The 13,490-nt window shown below is 38.1% G+C and overlaps 4 protein-coding genes across 6 annotated transcripts; 3 read left to right on the forward strand and 1 right to left on the reverse strand.

Annotated features, from left to right (window-relative positions):
- The first annotated feature begins 1,022 nt into the window (after positions 1-1,022).
- LOC137731455 (uncharacterized) lies at positions 1,023-2,485 on the forward strand. The gene is made up of 2 exons (XM_068470562.2): positions 1,023-1,516; positions 2,124-2,485. Exons 1-2 carry the CDS (start codon positions 1,170-1,172, stop codon positions 2,170-2,172), a joined length of 396 nt encoding a protein of 131 aa, XP_068326663.2. The 5' UTR covers positions 1,023-1,169; the 3' UTR covers positions 2,173-2,485.
- A 162-nt stretch (positions 2,486-2,647) lies between these two features.
- On the reverse strand, positions 2,648-4,031 carry LOC137731454 (GRAM domain family protein). Its single transcript, XM_068470561.2, has 2 exons — positions 3,210-4,031; positions 2,648-3,068 (listed from the first exon to the last, which is right to left on the reverse strand). The coding sequence occupies exons 1-2, from the start codon at positions 3,801-3,803 to the stop codon at positions 2,850-2,852; spliced, it is 813 nt and encodes a 270-aa protein (XP_068326662.2). The 5' UTR covers positions 3,804-4,031; the 3' UTR covers positions 2,648-2,849.
- Positions 4,032-6,798: 2,767 nt separating this feature from the next.
- LOC137733039 (uncharacterized) lies at positions 6,799-8,488 on the forward strand. 3 transcript variants are annotated; one of them, XM_088687304.1, is made up of 4 exons: positions 6,799-6,954; positions 7,147-7,242; positions 7,401-7,641; positions 8,142-8,280. In XM_088687304.1, the coding sequence occupies exons 2-4, from the start codon at positions 7,191-7,193 to the stop codon at positions 8,179-8,181; spliced, it is 333 nt and encodes a 110-aa protein (XP_088543430.1). In that variant the 5' UTR covers positions 6,799-6,954; positions 7,147-7,190; the 3' UTR covers positions 8,182-8,280. The 3 variants fall into 3 exon arrangements, with proteins under 3 accessions (XP_088543430.1, XP_068328368.2, XP_088543429.1); XM_068472267.2 differs by having other exon boundaries at positions 6,801-6,954; positions 8,267-8,488; XM_088687303.1 differs by having other exon boundaries at positions 6,817-6,954; positions 7,161-7,242; positions 8,267-8,488.
- Positions 8,489-10,608: 2,120 nt separating this feature from the next.
- On the forward strand, positions 10,609-12,956 carry LOC137732125 (uncharacterized). Its single transcript, XM_068471424.2, has one exon. The coding sequence runs from the start codon at positions 10,732-10,734 to the stop codon at positions 12,658-12,660; it is 1,929 nt and encodes a 642-aa protein (XP_068327525.1). The 5' UTR covers positions 10,609-10,731; the 3' UTR covers positions 12,661-12,956.
- Positions 12,957-13,490: the final 534 nt, after the last annotated feature.

Below are 13,490 nucleotides of genomic sequence, written 5' to 3' on the forward strand. Positions count from 1 at the left end.
AAAACTACAACTTGCCATGTACCAGAATGACGAAAAAACCAAAGATGGTCCATTGGGCTTGCCCACGTTTGATGAGTCCATTTGCCGGTCTTCCTACTTAATTTTTACGAGTCCAACGAAGGTCCAGTAGGCTTTTCCACCTCGTAGTTTTTTAATTCATATTTTCTATTTAATTTTAAATATTAAGAAAGTTATTTAGTACTACAGTCTAGTGATATTCTTTTTCACTTGTAAATAAGAGGTCTTAGATTCGATTTTTCCTAAAGACAAATTTGGACCACATTATTGTCAGCCTATTATGAGGCTAAGACCGGCCCCCTCTTAGTGTAAATAATATTGTTTGTTAAAAAAATAATAATAATAATTTAGAAACCTAATTTACAAGTTTCATATGCCTCACACTCTTTGGGTAGCTGACTATACTAGCAGGAGAAGATCTAAAATGAGCATTATTAAATTTTAGAGAAGTTGATTGAGGAATGTTGCAATGTTGTCAGCTCTTCGTATTTTGTTTTCTTTTTCATAGACTTATTTCTCTGTTTTAAGCATCTAAATTTCTAATTATTGTACAATAAAATAAAGGAAAAAGATGTTGAAGAATGCAGTTCCCACGTCAAAAACTTAACCGAAAAGATTGTATTTTATATTAAATGGTTTCGCTGCTAATCAAACCAAAACTTTTTGTGATAAAACCTTAAACATATGCCAGATTATACATGCGATTAAGTTAGAATAATATCAACGTACTTAGTAGTGAACCATTAACACACCTCTTTTTTTTTTTTTGAAACCCCCATTAACACACCTCTTGAATCTTGACTAAAGAGCCATTTTTAATCGTTAGTCATTGTGGTTTTGGTAAAAAGACAGATTGGTTTTTTATTTCTTCCTTGTAATTGGTAAACGATGGAGTGTTAGGTGTCAAAGAAAAGTGACAGTGTTTCTTGACTGGTAGGTGAAAGTCTGTTGAGGATGGATGTTAGGTTAAACTCGTGGATGATTTTTGACTTTGATCGACCTGGTGCAACACCAGCTTTATTTATTACCCGGATTTTCATGGGGACGGAAGATGGATACTGTAATTAATCAGGTGTAATGTTGAGATGAATGCATGTGGAAGAACGTTACCAAAAGAAAAAGGGCTTGATAATTAGTACTTAAGCAAAGCAATGAGGTACCAACCAGTTCCCGGTGAACCTCCGCCTCCCCCAGAGTACGGGCAGCCGCCACCGCCACCTCCACCTCCACCAGAGTACGCGCCACCGCCACCTCCACCAGAGTATGAGGCACCGGCGCCACCTCCACCGGAGTACGGGCGACCACCACCTCCCCCACTGTATGCGCCACCGCCGCCACCACCAGACTACCCTCCCCCTCGTCCTCCTCCTCCTGGCCCTCCACCACCTGGCTATCAGGGTTACTTTTATCCTCCGCCGCCGCCAACCACGACCCCACCACCGCGGCCTTCAGTACAAGACAATGATGGCCCTGACTGCGGTTCAGTCCTTAAAGGCTGGTATGTACACGCTCTCCCTCTCCCTGCTTCTTTCACTTGCTAGCTTTCAGTTCGTTCCATTAATAGTTTGATCATATCATGTTTGTCATGAACTGAGTGATTGTGTGTTTTACTCTTTTGCTCCTTTGCATTTCTTAACTTTTTAAGGACAAAATTAATCTAATTTCTTGATGATAATCAGCTCCAAACTCATAATTTATGGTAAAAACTGAAATTCTTTTCCAATTGACACTAGGATTAATTACAACAATATAACAAGTTTTCATTTTCTCATTGCTTATGAGTCATGACAATCAGATTTTATTAATTTTTATTTCTATTTTCATCCAGTTCCTTAACTTAATCTAAACTATGAAGAGGGGGATTAGAACTTTGGTGGATATCCAGTGTGACTACGTTAACTTAACCTAAATTATGAAGAGGGGAATTAGAACTTTGGTGGATATCCGGTGTGACTACGTTCGCGTTTGCAATTAAGCTTCTACTTTTAAATGCCTAAATTCTAGATTGTAGGACATCAAAATCTAATTTTTGGCATCCTTAATTTGTTCTTGTTCCACTGCTTCACCTCCACTGACCCCTTCTGTCTTGTATACATTGTTTTCAGTTTGGCTGCAATTTGTTGCTGCTGGATATTGGACGCTTGCTGCCCTTAGGCCATTACATACTACATACATCTGCTCGACAAGCAAGCACATTAACAATAACAAGTGCACGGAGATAATTAAAGAGGGAACGCTTTTAGGATATGAAACCCTTGTGCTTACTTTATTTATGCTCAATAAAACTACCCAAATTAGGGATCTTATCTTAGATAACCTCAGTCCGGTTCATACTTAATATATTATTTATCATCATAATAATAATAATTTATATTGTTGATTTCAAATACTTATTTGAGGAATGCGGAAACTCCTGTATAATTAATCGCTGTGTTAAAGCAAACTTAGCTAATTGATGGCCCCTTGTCGCTGCTGCTTGTTGGAGAACCGCTAGCTGCTAGTCGGCAGAGGATATATGCATCACCTCTTGTCTATATGTAAGTCTGGTTTCGCCGTTGGATAAAATTGTGCATCTTTTAAGTAGTTATACATTATATATAAGAGACTTTAAAACTTACTCCATACTCGCAACACTCGCAACACCGTCATGTGATATTACTATTTCACTAAACAAACGCTATAAACATATATAATACATGAGGTACAGACGAAAATGAACCATCTACTAAACATACAAAGAAACAAATCAAAGCTAAACTACGTAAACAAAATCTGGAAAGGAAGATGATGATCTTAAGCATCCAAAACGTGAAATCTTCCTTCTAGTTGTTCTAGCCAGGAACCGGTTGCACTTGCTGCACCGCATTCCCAGCAGTTCTGAAATCTGCTACAGATTCGAAGATGTGATGGGATGCCTTGTCGAAATTAACAAAACCCATAAACCAGAATTCATGGCCATCTGTGGTGACGATCTGAATGTACTTCTCCGGCGGATTCTCTTTCATCACCACAGGGTTCACGGTGCTTATATTTCCCAAAGGTATAGTCACCTGTTCAACATTAATACAGATTTACAGTCAGCTCAAATCATAATGTTAAATCGCGACAACTGAAACTTTACAACCATAGTAAAACATGGCTCAAATTATAGAGTAAAACCATGATTGGATAGTTAATTTAAAGTTATTTACCTTGTAGTAACTCCAAGTTGCTTGTCCAGACGGAGCAGTAAAAGTCAGAGGACGATCGCTGCAAAAAGCCAGTCTAGCAGTCGACAGATACTGAGTCCCGGCAACCGGCCCCGTCGACGTCGAAAGATAACAGGCAAACGTCTTCTTCAACTTCTCGTTCGGGTCAGTCGCGAAAATCTGCTTAAACAGAGACTCGAATCCGCCTTCGGATAAGGCTTTCGCCGTCAAGTTCACCTTCCCCCACGCCGCTTCCGGAACAGAGGACCCCGTTTTGAGGTTGTACCAGATGTTCCTGGCCATGGTCTCTGCCTTAGCGCTCCAGGAATTGAACGCTTGGATAACCGGCTCAAAGGGGTTGTTGGTGGGTTTGTCGATCGGAGAGTACTGGACGTAGGGCTGCTGCTGGGCGATTTGCTGGTGGTCGGCGGCTTTCCATAGGGCGGCTTGCTGGTTGTCTGGGTGGACGTTCGGGGCTGCTGGGGTGCCCATGATGTGGGTCCCCCATTTCTTAGTGTCCTCTGCCTCTGGTGGTGGTGGTGGTTGGTGAGGGGGCTGTTCGGAATGGGGGTGAGTTTGTTCAGGTGTGGCTGCCATGGTAAATTGGACGGAGATTGGAGGGTAGAGTTGTAGTGTGGAGATGATGAAAGATGAATCGAAGATATTTGTTTGGATTGCGGATTGAAAGGAGGTTTTTATAGAGGAAGATTGAGGATTTTGGATGCTTCCGGAGGGAAGGAGACGTTCTGTTTTGATGGGGAACCTTGCGGGAGAGTGGATTAGGAAGAAAAGAATCTCAAAACAGTCGTTTTTTATTGGGTTATTTTGGTAATTTGAAAGGGCAAAGGATGCTTCGAGTTCCCCGTTACAGGATTAGTTCGTCCTCTGTCACCGACTCACCGTCATATAGCATTTGTGATCATCTTTTTATATTTATCCTATTTTAAGTTTTATTGCTAGCAATCTTTAGACTAATATTTCTATTCGGATATTTTCACTTTCGTCATATGGCACATTGAATTACAAAAAAAATCCAAATGGATAATTGTTGTATACAGCCACTTACGATTAAAGAATCTTTGAATTCGAATATCATAATTGAAACGTTCATTACCATTATCTAAAAATTATATTTATAAAAAAAAGTTATTTAATTTGAAAATCATTTATTTATAGGTGTTAAATGGCAATAGTTTTAATCAAGTAATATATTTACAATGAAATGTCTATTTATTTTATACATATGTATGATTCAAAAATCTTTAAATTGAATTTTTTTTTTCTTTCTTTAAACTAGCATATGGGCACACACAAAGTGTGTGAGACAATTTTTTATTTTTGTTTTTGAAATAGAAGGAGAGAGGAGGAGAGTGATAGAGAATGTGGAAGTGGGAAGTTTTTTTTTTTTTTTTTTTAATTAGAAATATATTAAGATTATAGGTATGTGAGGCTTTGAAAAAAAAAAGTAAAATTTGATTATATGAAATTACATTTCTACCCTATATTTGTTACTCATGTTCGGTTTTATTTAGAGGGTTAAACTGATAATTTTATAGGGTTTTGGTTGACAATGAGTGTTTTATTAATTAGTAGAGATAATATAATTTTTAAAACATTATATTTTTAAATAATAATTAAAAAAAGAACAGTTTTAATTAGGACATTAGAAAACAAGTAAGTCCTTATGAAGAGACACAAGTATTAAGAAAATTTTAATTGAACCCATCTAACTTATTTCTACACTCAGCTTACTCTTTATACCCATATTGTTTTCAATTAAACTATCAATATCTCTTTAAACCCAAATTTACTACCTCAACTACCCTCACAAACCCAATTCAACATGTAAATTTATTTTTATATCCATTTGAAAAATAAAAAACCAAAAGCAAAGCATTCTCTCCTTTGTCATTCTCTCCTTCCAACAATTGCTTTTGATGGCCACTTAATACTACCGTCTGGTGATATTCCTCTTCACTTGTATGTGAGAAGTCTTATGTTCAATTCTTGCCACATGGGAATTTGAACTACATTATTGTTAGCCCATTATGAGGCTAAGCACACCCCCTCCTCTTGGTGTAGATAATATCGTTTGTAAAAATAAATAAATAAATAAAAAAGTTGCTTTTGATGGAGTCTCCATCACCCACTACAACGTTGCTCTGCGTGACCATATTTGAGTTGGAGTTCACTATTGAAAGGCCTCATTGAATTTGAGTTTCATCCAACTGTTGTAACGTTCTTGGGAGGACACAGAAACAACACTAATGAACTTAAAAGATTTTCTAATATCTTTTCGATTTATCAATCTGCATATATTTTATATGAATTATATGTAAGTTGTCACTTTTAAGAGAAACTTGAAAGATTAGAAAGACGAAGAAACGAGAACTATTGTGATGTCAAAGAAAGAAGTATTAAAAAATAATAAACAAGTACACAAATGTAAATTGAAAAACTACATTTTCTTTTAACATTATGAGTTTATGAACACCACATTAAGTTCAACCAAAAAAAACCTTCAATATCATGTGATTTCTAACTAATCAAGGAATTGTCAACACAAAATTCAACCTTGTCAGATAATTAAAAGCATGTAACCATAATGTACTTGGTTTAAAATCATTACTGACGGTGTAATCTCAAAACTCATCCCGGAAACAAAGTGTTAATTAAATTAAAGAGGTATAAGCCAATTTATTGAGTTTTGTGAATAGAACGTAAAAGAAAAATTACATGATGATTAGGATTCGATTATTGGATATGGGTTTATTGATAGAGTTGCGATTTTCACACACCCTTAACTACTTTTCCCACATCCCTTTCTATTTTTTAATACTTAATTGGTATCCTACTATTTAGTCTTCCATATATACCCTTCCTACTTTTTTATGGTAATTAATGAAAGATTAAATAGGGAGGGGTATATATGAAAGATTAAATAGTAGGATACAAATTAAGTATTAAAAAATATGGAGGGGTGTGGGAAAAGTAGTTAAGGTTGTGTGAAAATCACAACCCTATTGATAAATCTAATTTTTATTGTTAATTTCATCTTGTATTTGTTGGTAATTATGTAATAGGTTAATAAAGACATTTCACATTTAAAATTTAAGTAAGATGTAGAAAAAATATGGGTTTAAATAAAATTTTTCTAAGTATTATCTAAAAATAATATCTTTAATGCTTTTGCCAAGAAAGTAATGATGAAAACAAAAAATAGAATTTCAAAAGTACAAAAAAAGGTTTTTTTTTTTTTTTTTTTTTTTTTTTTTCCTGTAATACAACACCTATCATAGAAAAAGTGAAAATAATGCAAAGATCGGGACAAAGGTTTGTGCCACTGTTTACCATATCTTATATGCTTACAGTATAAGTAAAATTAGACAGATTAAATTTTTTTAAATCAAATTGCATTTTTTTTTCCGTTATATATTGGGCAGCTGCCACGTTGCGTTCTTTTTTGAAAAAATGGCATTGCGAGGAGGGTGACAGTTGGAGAAGTATGCCTTGGCCAAGTGTCAAACTTTTTTCAACCGACTGATGACACCTAAGGGAATGAAATGAACCCTTCCAAATTCCAATCCAACTGATATTTCCTGAAAGTTGTTTTTTTATTAGATCGGGCAAAGCACGAAGCTTCTTGGCAGTTTCCTCTACGTACGCCAGCGTTATTATATCAGTGAGTCGGCGATTAGGATAAATGGTGCGCGCAGATAAACGTTTGCATTAACTGGATCGACGTAACGTAAGATCCCAGCTTAGTTTTTTAATTTGATTAATTAGATCCTTATTCCAAATAGAATTTCATCAATGGTTTAACTATTTGGAATTCCTACTAGGGTTTTAGATTTGATGCTTATATAAACCATAATCTTTGATTTATTATTTTTGTTGTTTTTAATTTTCCGTTGGACTAATTCTTTACTTTTAACTTCAGTCCCTCCTATCTAGTCATCTTCTACAGTTGGATTAAGCAAAAGAATGAGTTACAACGTTGTCCATGTTCAACATGAGCAGCATCATCTTCCACCAGGCAAGTCACCTGCTAATTCTAAATTAATTTCCCCCCATTTATTTGTGTGATTTAATCCATTAATTTGTGTGGTTTGTTTGGTTTAACTGACTGAGTTAATTGGTTTAATTTTAAAATTCTTTGGTGGTGGTTGTGAGTCTGTGACAATGGAATTTCAGGGTATCCGCAAGAGTATCCTCCGCCGCCTAATGACTTTCCACCTCCTCCGCCACGGCCGGGATTCCCAGATCCCTATCCTTCTGCTCCGGGACCTTTTCCGCCACCCCATCATCAGGAACATGGATATCAGGGTTACTTCTATGAGGGCTACCAACCGCCACTTTCGGCTGCCCCGCCGCCTCTCCGCCCGTACCATCGCTACCACGAATACGACGGCTGCTCTTCCCTCCTTAATGGCCTGTGAGTCTTTCCGTCCACTTCTTCGATTTTACGCCGTCCAATTTACTTTTTATTAATTATTTATCAAATTGATTGTGAATTCCAAACCTTTTAAAATGACTTTTATGAAAATGTTTTTCAAACAAATTTTTAATAAAAGTACAAAATACAAGTGAATCATAGAAAATTTGAAGTACTTCTAAAAAAAAACATCAGTTATGTAATGTTGAAAGTACTTTGCAAATGAGCACCAATATGTGACGTTGAAAGCACTTCACATGCTTTTAGAATTCACAAACATTTTTTTTTAAAAGTACTTTCATCATTTTAAAATCACTTTCAAGCAAGTGATGTATCTTTTGTGCTTGAACCGCATAAATTAGTGTTTTCTCTTATCTATCCCTTGGTCATTCTCCAATTGATTCTTACTTGTTAAATTTCTTTGGTGCCCCATTACAAAGTAAACTGGGCTTTTCTCTGACGATTAAAATATTGAGTTTGAAGTGTTTTTCTCTAATTAGATTATCGCAGCCAAATGCCGTATTTTCATTGGGAATTTGATGCTCTACTTTCAATGATTGAAACAAAAGTATCGGTTTTGCTTTGTTGATTGATGTCTCCGTCTTGTTGTTTACAATTTGTGCAGTTGCGCTGCACTTTGTTGCTGCTGCCTGTTGGAGAACTGCTGCTTATAGGCCGATCGAGTATATATAAATATAATTGTGCTTGTGAAGCCAAAAAACCTGCAGCTTATCTGTATGATTGGATTCTGTTTTGCTCCAATTCCATCAATTTGTATGTTAAAACTTTTTGTTGTTAAACGTTCAACTTCAATAATATATTAACAAGTACATTCATTTTTGACAAATTACATATTCTTGTTATCTATTATACGTGTCTATATATTCATTCTCAATTCATTTCAATTTAATTACAATTAGTAAACGAGCCATTAGGTTATTTAAGTTAGAGAAAAACAGAAAGACATGGGAAGTTGCAAAACCCCACACCACTCCTACAATGCAGAGGCACATAATAGATCGATATGAACACCACAAGCTGTGCCGTAATAAAATCGGTTGTTGTTGATATTTTCTTCTCGGTTCTTTCTTCTTTTTGTTTTATAATCTGAATTCAAAGAAGGAAGAGATAAGAGGACCCTATAGAAACCATACGTACATAGTTGTAATGTTTCTCTCTTTCTGATCTCTCTCTCCTACAATTTGTTGGAAAGCCCTTGGAGTTAGTCTTGAGGCGGAGCTCATAGCCTTTCTTGCTGGTCTGGAATTTAATGGTAATGGAATGGTAAACAAGTTTGAAGGGATGGCAGAGAACGATTGGGGCTCTATATGGAACTAAAAAACTAGTGGATATAGTTCAATTTGGAGTTCCGAGGTATCTTTGGTGCTGAAATTAGAGTCTCTTCCAATGAAGGGCTTTATACCTTTGTGCTCTACATAGGGTTATAGATTTCATCACTTATGCACCATTGGATTAGGTTATATTGTCTCAATCTCATCGTTAGATTTTATTTCATAACAGTCATTGGCCTAAATTATGTCTCATTTGTTGATTTATTTCTCTAATTGGCACATTCTCCGACATCAAACAAGATAAGATTTCATTTCATGACAAAATTAACAACCATTAGGTTGGATTATCGTATCTCAATCTCATATGTTGGTTTATTTTGGTCAGTTTATATCTCTAATTGGCACATTCTCCGACATGAAACAAGATAAGATTTCATTTCATGACAAATTAACAACCATTAGGTTGGATTATCGTATCTTAATCTTATCTGTTGGTTTATTTTGGTCAGTTTATTTTTTTTATTAGCACATTCTTCGAAATCGTACGAGATAAATTTCATCCGTTTATGTTTTGGGTTTGCACCTCTAAGCTATCAATGTTAAATTTCATCACTTTTTTTATGAACTTTTTAATCTAGAAAATTAAGCACAAGCATAGTTTTCTCTTAATCAATCAATAACATAAACAAAATGGCTGTTGTTTGTTTATGATTTCTTAGTCAAACAAACAGTTGAAAAATAAACATTTAAAATCCTAAACAATTGAAAAATAAAGGAAGTTTTAACGAAAAACCCATGGTACTATTCACTTTAACAAAAAACCACATTTTTACACTAAAAAGTCAATCATGGTACTATTCACTTTATCCTTTATTTTGTCCTTATCATTAAAACTTAAAGTTTTCAAGCCCTTTTCATTAGTTTTCTTAAAAATTAAATCCTTAAAATCATGTTTTGAAGTAAAAAATGTGACCCATCTTATGTTAGGATCTTTGTAAAAGTGGGGCAGCAGGTGACGAATCATAGTTGTCCATCATTTGTGGGCACAGAGGATGATAGCTGAAAATTACACCCTACATGTGGTCACAATCAAACAAATTCACAGCTTACAAAGTATCGAACCTAGAATCTTCCATTACAATTTGTATCATTTGAACTTCATTAGTAAGTTATATCATTTGAACTTCATGAGTAAGTTAACTAAAGTTTGATTAAATCACTAAAAGCTTTAAATGTTTTTCGTCTAATAAAATCCAACAACCAAACATATAGCTAAAGATGCCCCTAAAAAGGTCGAAGTGTGGCGCACGTAACCCTTTTTAGGGTAACTTAGACAATTAAAATATTTTAGACAATATGAAAGTAAAAATTGCAAAAGTGGCCTTTTATCACAGGATAAAAAGGTTTGAGCCCTTGCATAACGGCGTCAGTTCAAATAAAACATTTGACCAAAAATAAAAAAATACAAATAAAAAAGAAAGTGAAAATTGTATTTCTTCAACCAGCCTGTGACAGTTCACACAGAAAATTTAATGAAATCAATTTCAGCTTTTCCGTTTGTAGAGATACTTTTTTCCTTTTTCGTATTTATTTTTAATTTTTGTTATAGATAAAATTTAATAAATCTCAATAGAAAAATATAAAGCAGCAAAAAAATTTAGAAATTCGCAAAAATAGCCGAAAAACGTGGCACCCAAGTAACGTTCTATTTAAATTCGGCATTTCAGGATGAAAGTTCGCCACACGCGCTCGCCTCCGTGACTCGGTCGATCGGCGATTTTTCACACAGCTCACAACCATGGCTCCTCCCAGCCTACTCGGTCCTCCAGAGCTCAGCAACCCCACCAAGACCACATCCGAGCCCGAACCCCCCACCGGCGAACCCTTGGTCGACTTGTTGGTCTCGGATTTCAACAACAAATCGATGGAAGATGAGCCCGAGATGGGCCTGACGGAGAACGAATCCGCCACCTACGTCTCCACCGGCAACCCCTGCCTCGATCTTTTCTTCCACGTCGTTCCGGACACCCCCGCCGATTACCTGAACGAGCAACTCGCACAGGCCTGGGACCAAAACGCTCTGACCACGCTCAAGCTTATCTGCAACCTCCGAGGCGTGCGCGGCACCGGGAAGTCCGACAAGGAGAACTTCCACACGGCAGCGTTTTGGCTCCACAAGCACCACCCCAAAACCCTCGCCTGCAATCTCAAAGCGTTTGTGGAATTCGGGTATTTCAAGGACCTCCCGGAGATTCTATACCGGCTTCTGGAAGGCGAGGACGTGCGGAGGAACCAGAGGGAGGTGTGGAAGACCCAAAAATCGTGCGTTGGAAATAAGATTCGGACTTGGGGACCGTTCAAGAAAATCGGGGGGAAATGGGAGAAGAACCCCGTCAAAAAGGTGCTGACGGAAGAGGAAAAGAAAGCGAAGCAAGCGAAGTTGAGGGAGTTGGCAAAATCAGAGAAGGAAAATGCGAGCAGGCTGAGGAAGGAGAAGAAGGTCTCCATGGCCAAGAAGGCGGTGGCCCGGTACGAGCACGATCCGGATTTCAGATTCCTGCACGAGCGCATCTCGGATATTTTCGCCGAGTTTCTGAAGGCCGATATGGAGAGTTTGAAGTCGAATCAGCGCAACAAGATCACCCTCGCGGCTAAGTGGTGCCCTTCGATCGACTCCTCCTTCGATCAGGTCACTCTGATCTGCGAGAGCATCGCGAGGAAGGTTTTCCCGCGCGAATCGTACAAGGAATACGACGGCGTTGAAGAAGCCCATTACGCGTACAAAGTGAGGGACCGGCTGAGGAAGGAGGTGCTGGTGCCCCTGAGGAAGGTTCTGGAGCTTCCGGAGGTGTACATGGGGGCCAACGAGTGGGGTTCAATTCCGTACAACAGGGTGGCGTCGGTGGCGATGAAGAATTACAAGAAGTCCTTCTTGAAGCATGACGAAGAGCGGTTCAAGAAGTACTTGGAGGACGTGAAGACGGGCAAGGCGAAGATTGCTGCCGGAGCCCTGCTGCCCCACGAGATTATTGGGTCTCTAGGGGACCGTGATGTTGGGCAGGTGGCGGATCTTCAGTGGAAGAGAATGGTGGACGACATGTTGAAGTTGGGGAAGATGAAGAACTGCTTGGCTGTGTGTGACGTGTCCGGGAGCATGGAAGGGACTCCAATGGAGGTGTCGGTGGCGTTGGGGCTGCTGGTATCTGAGTTGAGCGAGGACCCGTGGAAAGGGCTGGTGATCACATTCAGTGAGAATCCTCAGCTGCATTTGGTGGAAGGGGATGATCTGATGACCAAGTGCCAGTTTATGAGGGAGATGGATTGGGGGATGAACACCGATTTCCAGCAGGTGTTTGATTTGCTACTGAGCGTTGCGGTGAAGGGGAATTTGAAACCGGAGAATATGATAAAGAGGATCTTTGTGTTTAGTGACATGGAGTTTGATCAAGCTTCGCCCAACAGCTGGGAGACGGATTATGACGTGATTCAAAAGAAGTTTAGGGAGAGCGGGTATGGTGATGCGATTCCGCAGCTGGTGTTTTGGAATCTCAGGGACTCTAGGTCTGTACCGGTGCCAGGGAACCAGCCAGGGGTGGCTCTGCTGAGTGGCTTCTCTAAGAATCTGCTGAAGCTGTTCATGGATAATGACGGGGAAGTTCGACCGGATGTTTTCATGGAATTAGCCATCTCGGGAGAAGAGTATGAGAAGCTAGTTGTGGTCGATTGAGTGATGAAGTAACGATGAGTTGAGTTTTGCATGTTAATAAAAGTGAGAGGGGGAATAGAAGTGATGCAATGCAGGTACTTTCTGTTTTGTTGCAGAGTTTTGTAGAAGGATAAAAAGGAGAAATGAAAAATGAAATTGTATGTTTTTAGTGAAGTTGTATATTGGGTTCGGGTTCTATGTTGATATATGCAATTTAGGAGATGTTAGAATCATCCAATAAGCTTGAATTTGTTGGTCTTCTCTGATGAATATTTTGATTGAGTTTTATGGTAGGCATCTTACAATCCCTTTGGTAATTGCAGCGTTTTTGTTCAGTTCTGACGTGTAGCTAGTAGGAACGGAACAAGTGCCTCTAAACGTATTCCCCAAATTACATGCCGTTTATCATGTCATTTAATCACGATAACCAATAGAAGTAGAAACCTGCAATTTGCAATTCATTATCCGACGAGTTTGAAGAAGTTGAGGTTTCACCGTAAAATCAATTGACGATATGGAGAGTAGCCTTGCTACTTATAAGCACAAGCAGGGTCCTTTATCTCATCAATGTGAGATTCATTCTCAACACGCCCCTTCACGTATAACAAAATTTCAAACCTAATACGTGAACAACACAAGTCGGGTAACGTGGAGCACTTGTGGCCATTAGGCTTCACACGCGGAACAACCTGCTTTGATACCATGAAGAAAGTTGAGGTTTCATGATAGAACCAAATGACTATATAGACAGTAACCCAATTACTTATAAGCATATGCAAGACTTACTTTCTCATCAATATGAAATTCATTCTCAGTCGTGTTGAGCTGGTTGTACATGGACCGATGAAATG

Source organism: Pyrus communis, chromosome 16 (genome assembly GCF_041283825.1).
Source record: "Pyrus communis isolate YQ-2024b chromosome 16, ASM4128382v1, whole genome shotgun sequence".
Taxonomy (NCBI): Eukaryota; Viridiplantae; Streptophyta; class Magnoliopsida; order Rosales; family Rosaceae; genus Pyrus; species Pyrus communis.